Raw genomic sequence first — 14,769 nt, 5'->3', positions numbered from 1 at the left:
GGAACATTGTCAGAGATCAATAAGAAGATGTCTTCAATAATCCAAGGGAAGAATGATGGTGTCTTAGACCAAGTTAGTAACAGTGAGCATGATGAGAAATTATCATGAAATTATCATATTGAAATGAAATATTTTGAAGACAGAGCCAACAAGATCAACTGACAGGTTATACGTAGGGTGAGAAAGAAAGTTAGCAGTCAAAGATAACTCTAAGATTTTTGACCTGAGCAATCAGAAGCTTAGAACTGCCATCAACTGAAAAGAAGATGGCTGAAGATGGAATAGGTTTTTATTGGGGAGATTATCAGCAGCTTAGATTTAAATATGTTAATTTAAAATATCAATTAGGAAGTTAATCAATGAATAAGTAATTGGTTATATGAATATAGGGTTCAGAAAAAACATGTGGGCTGGAGACAAACTTTTGGAGTCATCAGTGTATATTGTCATTTAATGCTATGAGATTGATACCTTCAAGGGAATAAGTATAGAGTACAAAGAGAAAAACTGCAAGAACTGATTTTAGGGATGTTCCAGCACTTAGAGTTTGAGGACATGGTGAGATGCTTGTGAAGGGTGCTGAGAAGTGATTGTTCCAAGAAATAAAAAAGGGTAAAAAGTAACAGAATATGATGACTTGGAAGCCAACTGAATAAAGCATTTAATGGAAGTAAAATCCACTAGGTCAAATATTCTTTAGATTAGATACAATGAGCACTGAGAAAGGCCATTGGATCCAGCAATGTGTCCATCATAGTGACCTCGGTAAGAGCAATTTCACTGGAGTGGCAGGGGCCAAGTCTGATGGCAATAGATTTAAGAGATCATGAGAAGAAAAAATGGAGGTACAGGCAACTCTTTTGAAAAGTTTTGCTGAAAATGGAAGAAAATACGTGAGAAACTGAAATAATGGAAATATATTCTTGCCTTGGGTTTTAGAAAGCAAAATGAAGAAATAACAGATTATAGGTCAATAAAGATTATAAAGGTTAATAGGGACCTAAACAAAGACTGATAGCGACCTAAAGTAATCCTACTACTGGTTCATCACCAAAATTTCATTTTACCTTATATTTTTTCAATCATTAACATGAAAAAGTATAGAAATACGAAAACAACTTTTTACATGGTGAGAATTATGTCTACAAATGTACAGAAACAATCATTCTTATAAGTAGCATTAGTTAGTGTTGTGTTGGAACTAAATGCACAGACTTTAGAGGCAGACTGCTGGGTTTAAATCCTGCTTCCACCATAAACCAGTTCTATAAGCAACCTCCATGAGCCTCAGTATTCTCATTTGTCAAATGATGATATGTTACATCTACCTACAGAATCATTGCAAAGGCAAGACAGCACCTGACAAGACTGTTTACCAGTGTCTAACAATAATATAAGCGCTTTATATGGTGTTAGAATCTATGAATGATAAAAAGCCTTAGAGAAATGTCAAATAATCATCATCAAAAATGCCATTTGCTCCCACCTGCCAGTAGCAAAGCATGTTTCTAAATGTCTTTCAACATTTCTTCAAAACCTTAAAATCCTTTGATTTTTACTCATTGATTGTTTCTTAAAAATACATACATGTCTGGAAACTGAAGAACACTGTGGTCCTATAATCAATTTTTAATTACCACATATAAATTATCTGCCAATTAGATTGTTTCCTCTTCATGACTTTATTGTCCAATTTTGTCTCAGGATATTAACAGCAAGGAAAAGCCAACAGTCTTTGTATAATGGGGGTATAATTACATGTGTGTATTTTATACAGAATGCTTGTTTCATAGAATATTTTCACTTGTCTGCATTCCCTATACTCTCCTTCTCAGTCAGCATAGTATTAAAAGGGCTACTCTTGTCACAGATTACATAAAGCTTGAAATCATTAGAAAATATTTACCATATTCGATATTGGATACTTTATACTCCTTTTGACCCATATCACCTGCCAGTTACTCTTTTTCCTATTTCCATTCATGAGTGCCTAATTCAGAATACCACCTACTTTCATGGGTATTATAAAGAGCTGGGCCTAGATTTATTAATTCTTGAAATACAGAACCTACCTCAGGGCCTATGCAGTTTGCTACAGTCACTAATGCAACAGTCCCTCACAACTAATGAGGTTCTTAGGCAGTTTTTCACTCTAATGATGACAAAGTGCAAACTGCAGACTGCAATGAAAAATTGATTCTGCAGAATTCTAAGTAAATAACTATTTTTCAAAACGATTCCTAGAGCAGATTTCTCAAAATCGAATAAAACAAAAAAAGAATTAAAATCATTAGGGTTTTAATAAAGACAAAAAAGTAATAAATAGTAAATTCATTGGAAGATGAGTTATGTCTACAGAAATCTAGCAGCAGGAGTAAATCAAGCATCCTGAAGATATATATAAAATGTGCAGCATGAACATAATTGGCCATCAATAATCCTGTTTGTCACACACATTTGTACCTATCTTAAAAATTTATAAAGCCCTTTCGTTCACAGCATTTTGTTCAATACATTTAAAAACATACCAATAGGAAAGAAACAAAATCAGAAAATTCATCCCAGGCTGTTTTTTAAAGAAACACTCTTGACATCAAACACATAGGAAGCAGGAAAAGGTTTTCCTATTTAAAATAATCTTCACACTCTATCCACTCCAACACCATCATTATTCCAAAGAAGATGATTTATCACCTACAAATTCAAAAATAGATTCTCCACCTTAAACTGCAGTGACTGCTTCCAAAGTGAATAGTGCTGTAGGTTAGAAGAGACACCTCATCAACCTTTGCTCTCCATTTGGCTTCAGCTCCCTTCTCTCCAATTCTCATCTTCTTCCCTCCTCTAGAAACCCTTGGAAGTCTTCTTAATTCAGTTCAGGCTCCTTGCTACCACCACTAACTCACCCCTAGGGATGTAACTGATCTGCTGAGGGCCTTAGCTGTGGTAGGCAAAAATTCTTTCCCTTTATTTTACACAATACATCACAATACTTATTAATTTTTTTGAGATAAAGTCTAGTTCTGTCACCTAGCCTGCAGTGCAATGGCATGATCTCAGCTCACTGCAGCCTCTGCTCCCAGGTTTCGAGTGATTCTCATATCTCAGCCTCCCAAGTAGCTGGGACTACAGGCGTGCGCCACCATGCCCGACAAATTTTTGTATTTTTAGTAGAGATGGGGTTTCACCATGTTTCCCAGGCTGGTCTCGAATACTTGGCCTCAAGGAATCGTCTGCCTTGGCCTCCCATTTAAGGTGTGAGCCACTTTGCCTGGCCTTAAATGCTTTTTAAACAACAAATCAGAGAGTGAAAACAAAGTTATTACAAAGCATACATACATCATCATAGCTACAGGGCAAAGAGCTTTTCTTTTAACCAAAACCACAGACTGATCTGGCTTGATAGAAGAGTATTTATGAGGATGCATTCTGAAGTTATTCAAGTCTGGATATGGTTTTCTTTCTATGTATATAAACTTAAGAAACTTGTCTAACTTATCTGAGACTCAGTTTCCATAGCTACAAAATGCAAATGATATTAGTATTGTATGGGTTAAATAAAATCCCTAAAAATGCACTTATCACTATGCACTTATCATTATGCCCAAACATAGCAATATTCAATAAATTTTATGATAATAATAGTTATTATATACCCAGCTCTCTTTCCTGTATTCTGCTTATGAGGTTCAATACACAAGATACACAGACATTTAATCTAAGGTGCACTAACTGTAATTCAAAACCCTGTGAAAGAAAATCATTTCTAATGTTTGTATCCAAAACTGACCTCACAAATGTCTCCATCATTTCTCTTGGAAATCTTAATAGTTTCTTGTGAAAATAAATTAATTTATTATCGGATTGCTAAAACTCATTTGTAATCATTAATGAATCATAGTCCATTTACCTAATATTCCAAACATACTTTTAATATATTATTTCAAGTGGTTTTTTTTTTTGCTGGTTGTTTACTGAATTGTCAAAATCTCACTATCCACACCAATGGTTCTCTCACTGTGGAGCATGCATGGACCTCCATGCAAACCAGAGACCCATTTAAGGAGCCCTGGAAAATCAAAACTGTTTTCATGATAACGCAAACCATCCTCTGCCTTTGTTCACTGTGTTGGCATTTATGCTAGAGGTGCAAAAGCAATGGTGGGTAAAACTGGTGGTACAGTAGATCCAAAGTATTTTAGCAGTAATTGTGTTCTTCACCACCACATACTCAAGGTAAAACAAACAAACAAAACAATTTCATTTAAAAAAGTAAAGAAATTTTCTTGAGAAAACAGAAAACGTATTAATTTTATCAAATCTGGACTTAACTTTGATGTCTTTTCAATATCCTGTGTGACACAGAGCAGTATGTGCACAAAGACCCATTACTCTGTACCTACGTATTGTGGTTTTCTCAAAGAAATGCATGTGTGTAATTGAGTTGTAAGCTGAATTAGCCACTTGATTTGTGGAATACCATTTTTACTTGAAAGAACAACTGTTTCTTTTTAAATATTTGAGTATGCATAATCTTTTCTTTTTATCATGAACAAAGGAAGCCTGACACTTCCAGGAAAACAACAATATATGTTACTGATAGTGAAATTTTGAGCTTTCAAGTAAAAATTCAAATTTGGAAAATTTCTAACCATCACCAACAGGTTGAGAGTCATATATTAAAGATTTTTATGATAAATTCCTTATCAGTTACACCAACAATTTTGAAATGATCAATGCCTGATATTTCTAAATCAGGAATAGGTAAAAAAATTCATGACAAATGCAAGATCAATGTACTTTTTTTGTAACAGAGCTGATAGGGTTTCATATTCCACACTGCAAGTAAGTCTTAAGAAACTGCCACTGTGGCCTTCTGGTGTAGTAGACAAACTATTTCTCTATTATCCAATTCAAAATATCTGTGTAAGGATGGATTCTGTTTGTATACGTTAGCCAAAAAAACAACATATTGTAATATATTGCCCAAGAATATTTAAGAATCCAGCTGTATTCTATTGAGCTAGCTATTAAAGAGACTTGTAAACATGTAAAATAATGCCACTCTTTAATTTTTTAGTTTGAAAAAGATAAACTTTTTAAAAATAAAATAAAAATGTTATATGTTTAAAATATAATGTAGTTTTAAAATGAATTAACAAATATTTTTAATTTCTTCAGTTTTACTGTTAAAAATGGTAAATGTCAATAGATAAGACATGCTTACACAAAGTCTCCAGGGGTGTCCTTGGCAATTCTTAAGAGCATAAAGGGGTCGTGAGAGTAGCAAGTTTGAGAACTATGGCCTAGTGACTACCTGAAAGTATAAGATTGCTTCCTTCCATTTAAACACTAAGCTCCATGTCAGAACACCCACCTAAATTCCTCTTTCCTTGTTGAGTTTCCTGACAGTTATCAATTCATTTGTAGAGAAGAGATAATCATGATGTTCTGACCTGAGTTCAATTAATGAGCAGCATCAGATTTAATAGCTCCCTTCATTTCCTCAGCTTTTCTCTGGTGATTTATTCCTAAGTTACAAAGACATATGTTCTGATCTTAAGTCTTCTACCATCTCATTCAGCAAACATGTATGGAGCACCCACTACACCTCAGGTAATATACCAGGGTCTGAAATAACAAAGACCAGTAAAACAAAGCTCATGATCAACATGAGGTCCAACCAAGTTCCTAAGTTCCTATGAAATACACATTAAAAGATAAATGCTTACTGAAGTACATATATCTATTTTTTGGTGAACCTAGAAAAATGGCACAAACTTTACATGACCTCTTCTAACATAATCAAGACTATCTAAGCTCTTCTGAGAACATAAAGAGATAAAATAAAACGATAATTAATCTTGTGTCTGTAACCCAAACACTCTTTCAATGACATAACTACCAATGCCAAATCTTTGGATATAACAAGTAGGGTAAGTAAAGGTGTGTAACTGGACAAATCTTTGGAATGAACAATATCAGAGTCACAGTCATTAGCCTCTTACCCCAAATGTCAGAGCTAGGAAAGGAATGCAGATGAAATTGTTTCTCTTTTACCCGCTGACTCTCTGCCTGCCCATGGAATGTGATCAGCATGATTCTGCCAGAAACCTGAGTAAGCAACCCAGACTCTTATCAGTGTACATGAATAATTTTTTAAAATGCATTGGACAAAGTCCAATTAAACAAACAATTTAAAAATTACCTTTGATAACAAGAGGAAACATATAACTTATTTTTGCAGAATCACAGTAAATTAATCGTTTGAGCAGAAGGAAAAAAGCACTTTATTGTATATACTTGAAAAATCCAACCAATAATAATGTGAAATTCTAGCTCACAACCACTGCTTTCAATATTCTTTGGAGAAACACATTTGCTTTTCATTTTCAAAGTGGTTGAATCTTGAGCACTCAAATTTGATTTACAATTTCAGCACTTAAGTTCACAGAAGATATGCTGACTTTTTCTAATTAAAAAAACATATTGAATTCTCCCCAGATTTTTAAATGACTAGACTATAGTAAATATAAATAACTTTTCATATTGGTGTTACCTGACTTATAAAAAGTAATAAACAATTCATCCCCTATTAATAACAAAATTACTTATAAATATTTTTAATTTTCTTGCCTATGGCAGAGGCAGCACTATTTAATACTTTTATGCTGAGCCAATCTTTGCATAGCTAATAGGTAAATAAAAAAGACACGATAAATCTAATGATTAAACTGAACATTTATTCTCATTCTCCATAGTATTCTAATAAAATGTACTACAGTGAACCAAACAAGAGCATCTAATAATGTAATCTGTTTTACAGTTTAACAAATTCATCTAAAGTCTGGAATGACTTAATTGCCTGCCTTCAAATCAATATTTTGGTTTTCAAACTAATCAAATATATTCATCTAAGAATTAATTCCAGAGAAGAAAGTTAAAGACAGGATTGTGGGTTTGGGAGATGGATAACTTCAAATCAAAATTCAATTACATATAAATCATGGCCTGAGTTAAACCAAATAGCTCAACATATAAGCCCTATACTAAACTTTTTAAAAAATAATTAGGTCAAAGAAGATATTTGGCTTAGAAATCCTTTCAGTGCTATGTAAGATGAAATTGAATTCCCCTTAGAATTATATCTCTAATTAATACGGTCCTCTAAGCCATAAATATTCTTCCCCATCCATAGATAGACATAACCAACTATTATGAAAAAAAATCACAGAGGATACAAAACTATATAATAATAATAATAATAATAATAATAAATTATCATTTAAAATAAAGAAAATCCCCACCTCCTCCCCCAAAAAAGAAAAGCAGCAAGAAAACAAGCACATGAGCCTCAATTTCACTAGCATGTTGTGTTTGGGTCACTGCCAAGTATCACAAACCACATTTGATGTTTGTGTTTTTGGCTGAGTGACACTAGAATGTCTTCGAGGGGCCTGGGGAGGGAAAGAATGAACTTAGAAACACCAAACAAGAGTTTTCTGGAGTATAGCTATATCATTTCTAGTTGATCATCAAAATAACATTGAAAGTAGTTCAATTAAAAAGCAAATCAATGATACAAGGAGGTAGTAGCCTAAAATACACTCCAGGGAAGGCTGAGCTTGGAATTCTTTTGGCTTACGCTATCAAACACTAATTTCTTACCAACCAACATACAGAACAACATGTATCTATCCCATGGCATTGAACTCAGTATTGTCAAGGAACAGCCCCTAGTCTCTGATTATTCACAGCACACTGCATGCCTTAGTTTAAGAGGGAAAAGGAAGGATTATCCTAAGTCAGAAGACAGTGTCTAAAATGTTAAGGCAGATGAAATCAGGAATCTTCCAAAACTTGGCTCAGCACATTAAAATTAGTCACTGTCTATAAAGAAACTGCCAAGACTGCTGAGGATGTGAAAGTTAATACTGTCCTGGTGTACACTGTCAGCCCATCCTCCATGGCTACTCTTCCTGAAGAGCTATGGTACAATGCTGATTCCTACCAAAGCTCTTCATTTTGGAATAGGTCTTCTTAATTCTGAAAGTGCCCATCTTCTAGTAGACCTACTTACTGAGTGTTATTTAGATTACCTCAGCAATTTAGCTTAGATAAATGAATTTTTTCCACTTTGAAATGGCTAAATATTTCTCCTTAGCCTTATACATTTGATTGCTATAAAGTAAAATATATAGGGGAAAGAAAGTTTATTATTTAGTTGCAACCAAGATTAAAACTAAAGTTTATGTAATTCTCTGTTAGTCTTTGTGACAGAACATTTTTAGTTGTTCCTGTTCATAAATTTAACAATAAACAATGAAGGTAAACAATTATAGAGAGTAAATAGAGAATGATCTTTCTACAAAGCACATCAACAAATAATAAATGACTACAAAATCATTACCTCTGCTCTCTGTGTTCTGGGAAAAGCAGTTGATTTTTCTATGGCATAAACATCCACCAGGTAAAGACATGCTCCTTGCTCCCGGTCCAGAATGGCTGCAGTCTGAATTATACCAGTATGTCGTCCAATAGTAAAGAGGCGTCCAACAGTTTTTTCTTCACAACGAACTGAAACAATGTAATACTCCACTGGGGCCTCAGATCCTCTGGGGCTAGCTGCTTCTATTGATATCACATTTGTGCCAATGGGTTCTCCTTCCTTCAAAATAGTTATATATTTGGGTTGAGTAAAAACAGGTCCATCAAGGCCCTGAAGAATGATGGTCAATTCAGTGGTTGATTTCCTCCTTTCAGGCCCAAGGTCTGTTGCTGAAACTATGAGATTGTAGATCAACTGTGAAGGCACCAGCGCTGAAGCCACTCTCAAGTCTCCACTATAACGATCAACAATGAAGGTGTCTGTGTCCCCATTGATGATCTCATACTCTACTTCTCCATTAGCACCTTCATCTGGGTCAGCAGCCATGATTGTTGTCAGAACAGAACCAATCACAGCTGATGGGTCTGCAGCAAGGGCGTTTTGTGATATAAACATTGGGACATTGTCATTGAGGTCTGTAACCAAAATGGTCACGTTCTTCAAAGCATACCGTCTAGTTTCTATTGGCACAGCTTGATCATTGGCTTTTACAGTTAACTCAAAGAGATTAGCAAATTCCCGATCTATTTCAGCATTAGTATATATAGTCCCTTTGACTTCATCTATGGTAAAATGGTTGCCTCTTGGCATCTGTTGAATGATTGTGTAGGATAGTTGCCCATTAATGTCTGCATCAGGGTCATGTGCAGTCACTGAAATGACAGATGTACCAATGGGAATGTTCTCAACAATAGATTTGAAAATATCTCCAGGAGGAAAGCTAGGAGGGTTGTCATTAAAGTCCCTCACGTGAATAACCACTGACATTGTAGATGAACGAGGAGGTCTTCCTTGGTCTTTTGCTGTTATATTTAATTTATACAAAGACTGTGTTTCAAAGTCCAATTTTTTGGCAAGAAAAATACTCCCAGTGTTTGGGCTAATGCTAAAAGTTCCGTGGTTGTTAGTGCCAGTAATACTGTAATATAAATCAGCATTGTCACCTGAATCGGAATCAGTGGCAGTAATGGAGGACACGAGTTCACCAATTCTCATGTTTTCCAAAACATCAACAAAGAGTGTTGATTTAGGGAATGAAGGGGTATTGTCATTTTCATCTAAAATATCAATATTTAAAGTACATGTTGAATTGAGGGGGATTGTCCCTGAATCCACTGCTTGAATTACAAGGGAATAGGCAGGTGTTGCTTCATAGTCTAATTTGCCAATTAGTGCTACCTGACCAGAAGTAAGGTCTATAGCAAACTGTCTTTCTTCATTTCCTTTTATTATAGAATAGTGAATAAGTCCATTATTACCTTCATCAACATCTGAGGCAGATACTCTTAAAACTTGTGTCAGATTGGCTGCTGACTCTGATATTGTAGCTTGGTAAAAGTCTTTTAAAAATTTGGGAGCATTATCATTTATATCCTTCATGTAAACATGTACAGTGGCCTGATCCTTGAGAGGCTGAGGGAGCCCCTGATCTGTTGCTATGACTGTAAAGCTAAACACCGCAGTCCCTCTCCGCCTCATAAGAGACTCCCTGTCAAACTGATAAGTATTTGTAATTTCCCCACTGATAGCATGCAACTCAAAATCTGGCTGCACCATTTCAAAAGAATACCTTACTTCTCCATTTGGCCCAAAGTCTTTATCTACAGCACTTACTTTGCCCACAAATGACCCAGCCCTTTGCTCTTCTTCAAAGTAAAATGTGTAATTAGTACTGTTAAAGAGAGGTCTGTTATCATTTACATCTTCCAAAATTACAGTAACATTCACAGTAGCACTAAGGGGTTCCACTGCTCTGTCAGAAGCAACAACCACTAAAACATATTTATCTTGAAGTTCACGGTCAAGTTCACTTTTTATATACAATTGACCATCTGGGAATATGCCAAAAGCATCCCCTGTATTTCCTTCAGCAATGGTGTATGCAATTTCACCATTTGCTCCTGAATCCTTATCAGAAGCTTGTACTTTAAAAAATCGAGAATTCACAGGTTCTGACTCAGAAAGGGTGACCTCATAAGAAAGTTGGTCAAACATTGGTGAATTGTCATTTACATCATGGACATAAACTGTTAGGATGACACTAGAGGAAAGCTGTGGGACACCCATATCAGATGCCAAGATTTCTATTTGGTAGGAGCCAGCCTGAACATCCAGAGGCCCAAGCAGACTAATAGTGCCATTCTTTTCATTGATAGCAAATAGGTTCTTGGGGTTTTGCTTCAGACTATAGAGTACCATGCCATTGACACCTTCATCAGGGTCCACAGCTTTGGCCTGGAAAATGCTGTGACCTGCCTGCCAATTCTCCACCACATTTACACTCTCTATTGCCTGAAGGAAATGGGGAGAGTTGTCATTCAAATCCTTAACTGTTACGTTAACCATAGTGTCTCCAGTCACTGTGCCCCCACTGGCCACTACCTTCAGCTGATAAAACGATTGCTCTTCTCTATCAATCACATTTGCCGTGATAAGCTGCCCAGTGACCTGGTTGATAGCAAACATACCTTTCTGATCCCCAGTAGTAATGAGATAACTGATGTTGGAATTGAGATCCATGGTGGATGCAGACACACTACCCACATGATATCCCAGCGCCACGTTCTCAAAAACCACAAAGCTGTAGGCAACCTGACTGAATACAGGTGGGTTGTCTTGAGTGTCCAATACAGTGATGGTTACTATTGCCTGGTTGGGAGATTGTAAATTGCCACCATCAGTAGCTACTATTTGCAACTGATAAGCTGTTTTTTCTTCTCTGTCTAGGGCCATTCTTGTAGAAATAACTCCACTCTGAGCATTGACCTGAAACCGAGACCTGTCCCCAGCAGATATACTATATTTGACAGTACCATTGGTTCCCAAGTCTGGGTCAGTGGCAGACACAGTGGTGATGTAGCTACCTCCAGGCTCATTCTCCTTAATATGAGCAAAGTATTGGACCGGGTAGAACACAGGGCTGTTATCATTTATATCCAGAAGACTCACATTTATGCGAGTCATTGATGACTGAGGAGGAGAGCCCAGATCTGTGGCCAGAACCAACAGGGAGTAGAAGGCTTGCTCTTCTCTGTCCAAGGAGGAAATAGTACTCAACCTCCCAGACACAGGATCCAGACGGAAGGACCTCCGGTCAGTCTCTGCCTCTTGTAAGGAGAAGCGCACTGTTCCGTTGTCACCTAGGTCCCCGTCAGTTGCCCTGAGCAGCAGCAGTTCTGTCCCTGTTGGGGCATTCTCCACCACAGACACATCATACCCTTCTGGCTGGCTAAATATTGGCTTTTCATCATTCACGTCTAGGAGAGTTACTACGAGCTGGGCATAGGACACCTTGGGGTGAACTCCCTGGTCCCGGGCACTTATATTCAGTACAATCTGGGAAGCAAGTTCACGGTCCAGGCCCCCAACGGCCCCAGTGGTCACGAGGCCACTATGTTCACTGATATGGAACCATCCCAGTCCATTGCCAGAGACGATGCTGTAACGTAGATTAGCATTGAGACCAGAGTCGCCATCAGTGGCAGATATCCCACTCACATAGCTTCCCGGAGGCGCCTCCTCGCTCAGGTTCACTCTGTACACTTGCTGTGAAAAGACAGGAGGATGGTCATTGATGTCATTAACAAAAATCATCAGGCTTGCCACAGAAGAGCGCGCCTGGACTGCTGCGCCAGGGGGCGCCCCATAGTTATCAGAGACGGAAACTGTGAGGTTGTAGGAAGGGATGCGCTCCCGGTCCAAGGCGCTGGCCACCTTGATTAGGCTCAGGTTCGGCACTTTGCTGCTTTGTACTTCAAAGTGGCGCTGCTCATTGCCCCCGAGAATTTGCACAGAGATGTTCCCGTTGGCCGCGGAAGAATCTGCGTCGGTCACGGTGAGCAGAGCCACCACGGTGCCCACTTGAGCGTTCTCATCTACCGAGGCATAGCGCGAGGTTGCAGGGAAGTAGCGGAACTTCACTACCGGGTCATTGTCATTCACGTCCAGCAGCTGAATCAGCGCCTCGGCGCGCCCCGTGAGGGAAGGCACGCCTCTGTCCATCGCCTGCACCGTAAGCGAGTACTGGCGCCGGGCTTCGAAGTCCAGGGGCTCCCGTACCGTGATAAGCCCCGTCTCAGGGTCCACTTGGAAGGGGGTCCCCTCGTCCTGTAGGCGATAGCGGATGTCCGCGTTGGTGCCCTCGTCCGCGTCCGCCGCCGCCACCTGGAGGACGCTGGAGCCCACAACCGCGTCCTCAGGCACCCCCGCCTGGTAGTGAGAACTGCCAAAAACCGGGGGGTTGTCATTAATGTCTTGCACAGTCACGTTTACCTGAAGGTAGCCCCGCCGCTTAGGCTCACCCTTGTCCTCCACCTCAACCAGGAGCTGGTACTGCGGCGTGACCTCGCGGTCCAGCCCGCCCTTGGACACCAGATGCAGGAACGCTCCCTCGCCGCTCGGGTTCAGGGTGATGTCCAGACGGAAGCGGCCCGCCTCGTTGCCGCGGATGATGCGGTAGGAGCGGTGGTCCACACCGTTTGAGCCGATGTCCGAGTCGGTGGCGGTATCTAAGATGACTTGGCGCCCGCTGCTACTGTCTTCCTTGAAAGTGACCACGATAGAGGGGTCCGGGAAAACGGGGGCGTTGTCATTAAGGTCCCGCACCAGCACTCGCACTTCGGTGGGGTAGGTGGGCGCGCTGGAAAGGACCACCAGGTTGATAACGTCGCTGGGCAGGCTCTCGCGGTCGATGGTGGATGTGGTGTACAGGGCTCCGGTGCTACTGTTTATGGCAAACAGGGCGTGGCTTTCGCTGAGCCTGTAGGTGAAGCCGGGGCGCGTCTGGATGGTGCCTACCAGAGTGCCTGGAGGTTGCTCTTCCAGCACTTGGAACACCTGGCGCTGCTCGGCCCCGTGGACCCAGGCCTGCCCCGGAAGCAATGACAGTAGCCAAAATACTCGAAGGAGCTGAGATACTGATAGAGTGTGCAACGGGAGCCACGGGCGGCCAGTAGCCCTGTCTGGTGCTAAGTCCATGGTCCTGGCTCCCTAAAACGATGTGATAAAGAGAAGGAAGGGTGAAGCAAACGCAATGATATTTACAGGGATTAAGGAGCGCCAGCAAAGATTCAGCCGACGGCTTGGTCTGAGACCTCTGCTATTTCAAAGGACCTCCAATTCAGCAAAAGCAAGTAGCATCAGCAAAAGACTCTAGGTAGCCAGTTGGACGCGGAGTGCAAGAGAGATGCTGTGGCGAAAAGCGGCAAGGCATTCCGCGGGACACTCCCGTGAGCTGAGTTCCCAGAAAAGTTTATCAAGCTTCTTATATATTTCCCCTTTACTTTGTTTTTGAATACAGATAGTCTGAGCGTTTTCACCCAGGTGGATGAGAGTTGGGAGAAGTTGCCTGTATCTAAGGTATATGAGGAATCATTGCAAAGAACGGTCTTCAGAAACTTTATAACTTACCCGCAGCAAAGAACGTGAAGAGGGAGGAACAAACGTCCAAGCACAACTGCGCACCGGGGAAGGGTTGGTGGGGAACCGGGAGAATCGAATTCCTTTCCCAAAAGCTGGAGGCAATGGAATTCCTGGAGTCCCCACTCCTCAAAAACCACGCTGCAACACCCCTCCAACAGGGCTCCGGCAGTGGCCGCTGAGGCCCAGGCGGCGGCGTCTGCGCGCAGGCAGTTCGGGAACTGCGTTCCAAGCGCTAGCCTTCGCGCTCTGGCTCCCGTACCCGGGAGCGCTCAGCTCTGCCCCTTCCCCTCCAGCAGCCGCCGCCGCCGCCGCCCCTCTTGCGGCTTCAAGCCAGTGGTCCGGCACAAACAACAGCCTGGGCTGCTCGGCATTTTTCACCTCTGCCGGGGCGCCTGCCGACCCATTATTTGTACATCCAAGTCGAACGCAGTTCCCCCTTTCTTCTTGGCCTCGCAGGGGCCGAGCAGAAACAGCGTGCGGTCCCGGAGTCGCCCTCCCCTCACCATGCCAGGGGGGTCGTTCTCCGGCGGCCCCAGTCGGAAGCCCACTCTAGCGCGCCTCGCCCCTGCCCTCGCTATCTCTGCTTTTATTGTCCCGTGTCAGTTTCACTTTGTAATCCACAACGCTTTTTGTTTGGGGCGGGGGGTGGTTGGTGCCTCCCTCTCCTTCACCGTTGGCAGTGGAGGCGGCGAAGTCGGCGCTGGACTGTAGTGACGCCCTCCGCAGCTCCGGACGGCGCC

General features: G+C 40.7%; 1 protein-coding gene across 1 annotated transcript in view; it reads right to left on the bottom strand.

Annotated features, from left to right (window-relative positions):
* Nucleotides 1-14,064, bottom strand: part of FAT4 (FAT atypical cadherin 4) — a 195,227-nt gene extending 181,163 nt beyond the window's left edge. The window contains 1 exon segment of the mRNA XM_033215202.1: nt 8,411-14,064. Coding sequence (XP_033071093.1) covers nt 8,411-13,585 — 5,175 coding nt within the window. The 5' untranslated portion in view covers nt 13,586-14,064.
* Between the last annotated feature and the right edge of the window lie 705 nt (nt 14,065-14,769).

This window comes from Trachypithecus francoisi, unplaced genomic scaffold (genome assembly GCF_009764315.1).
Source record: "Trachypithecus francoisi isolate TF-2019V2 unplaced genomic scaffold, Tfra_2.0 Lachesis_group1, whole genome shotgun sequence".
NCBI classification, from domain to species: domain Eukaryota; kingdom Metazoa; phylum Chordata; class Mammalia; order Primates; family Cercopithecidae; genus Trachypithecus; species Trachypithecus francoisi.
Note: the sequence above shows the minus strand (reverse complement) of the source record. Positions and strands in the feature narration are given on the sequence as shown.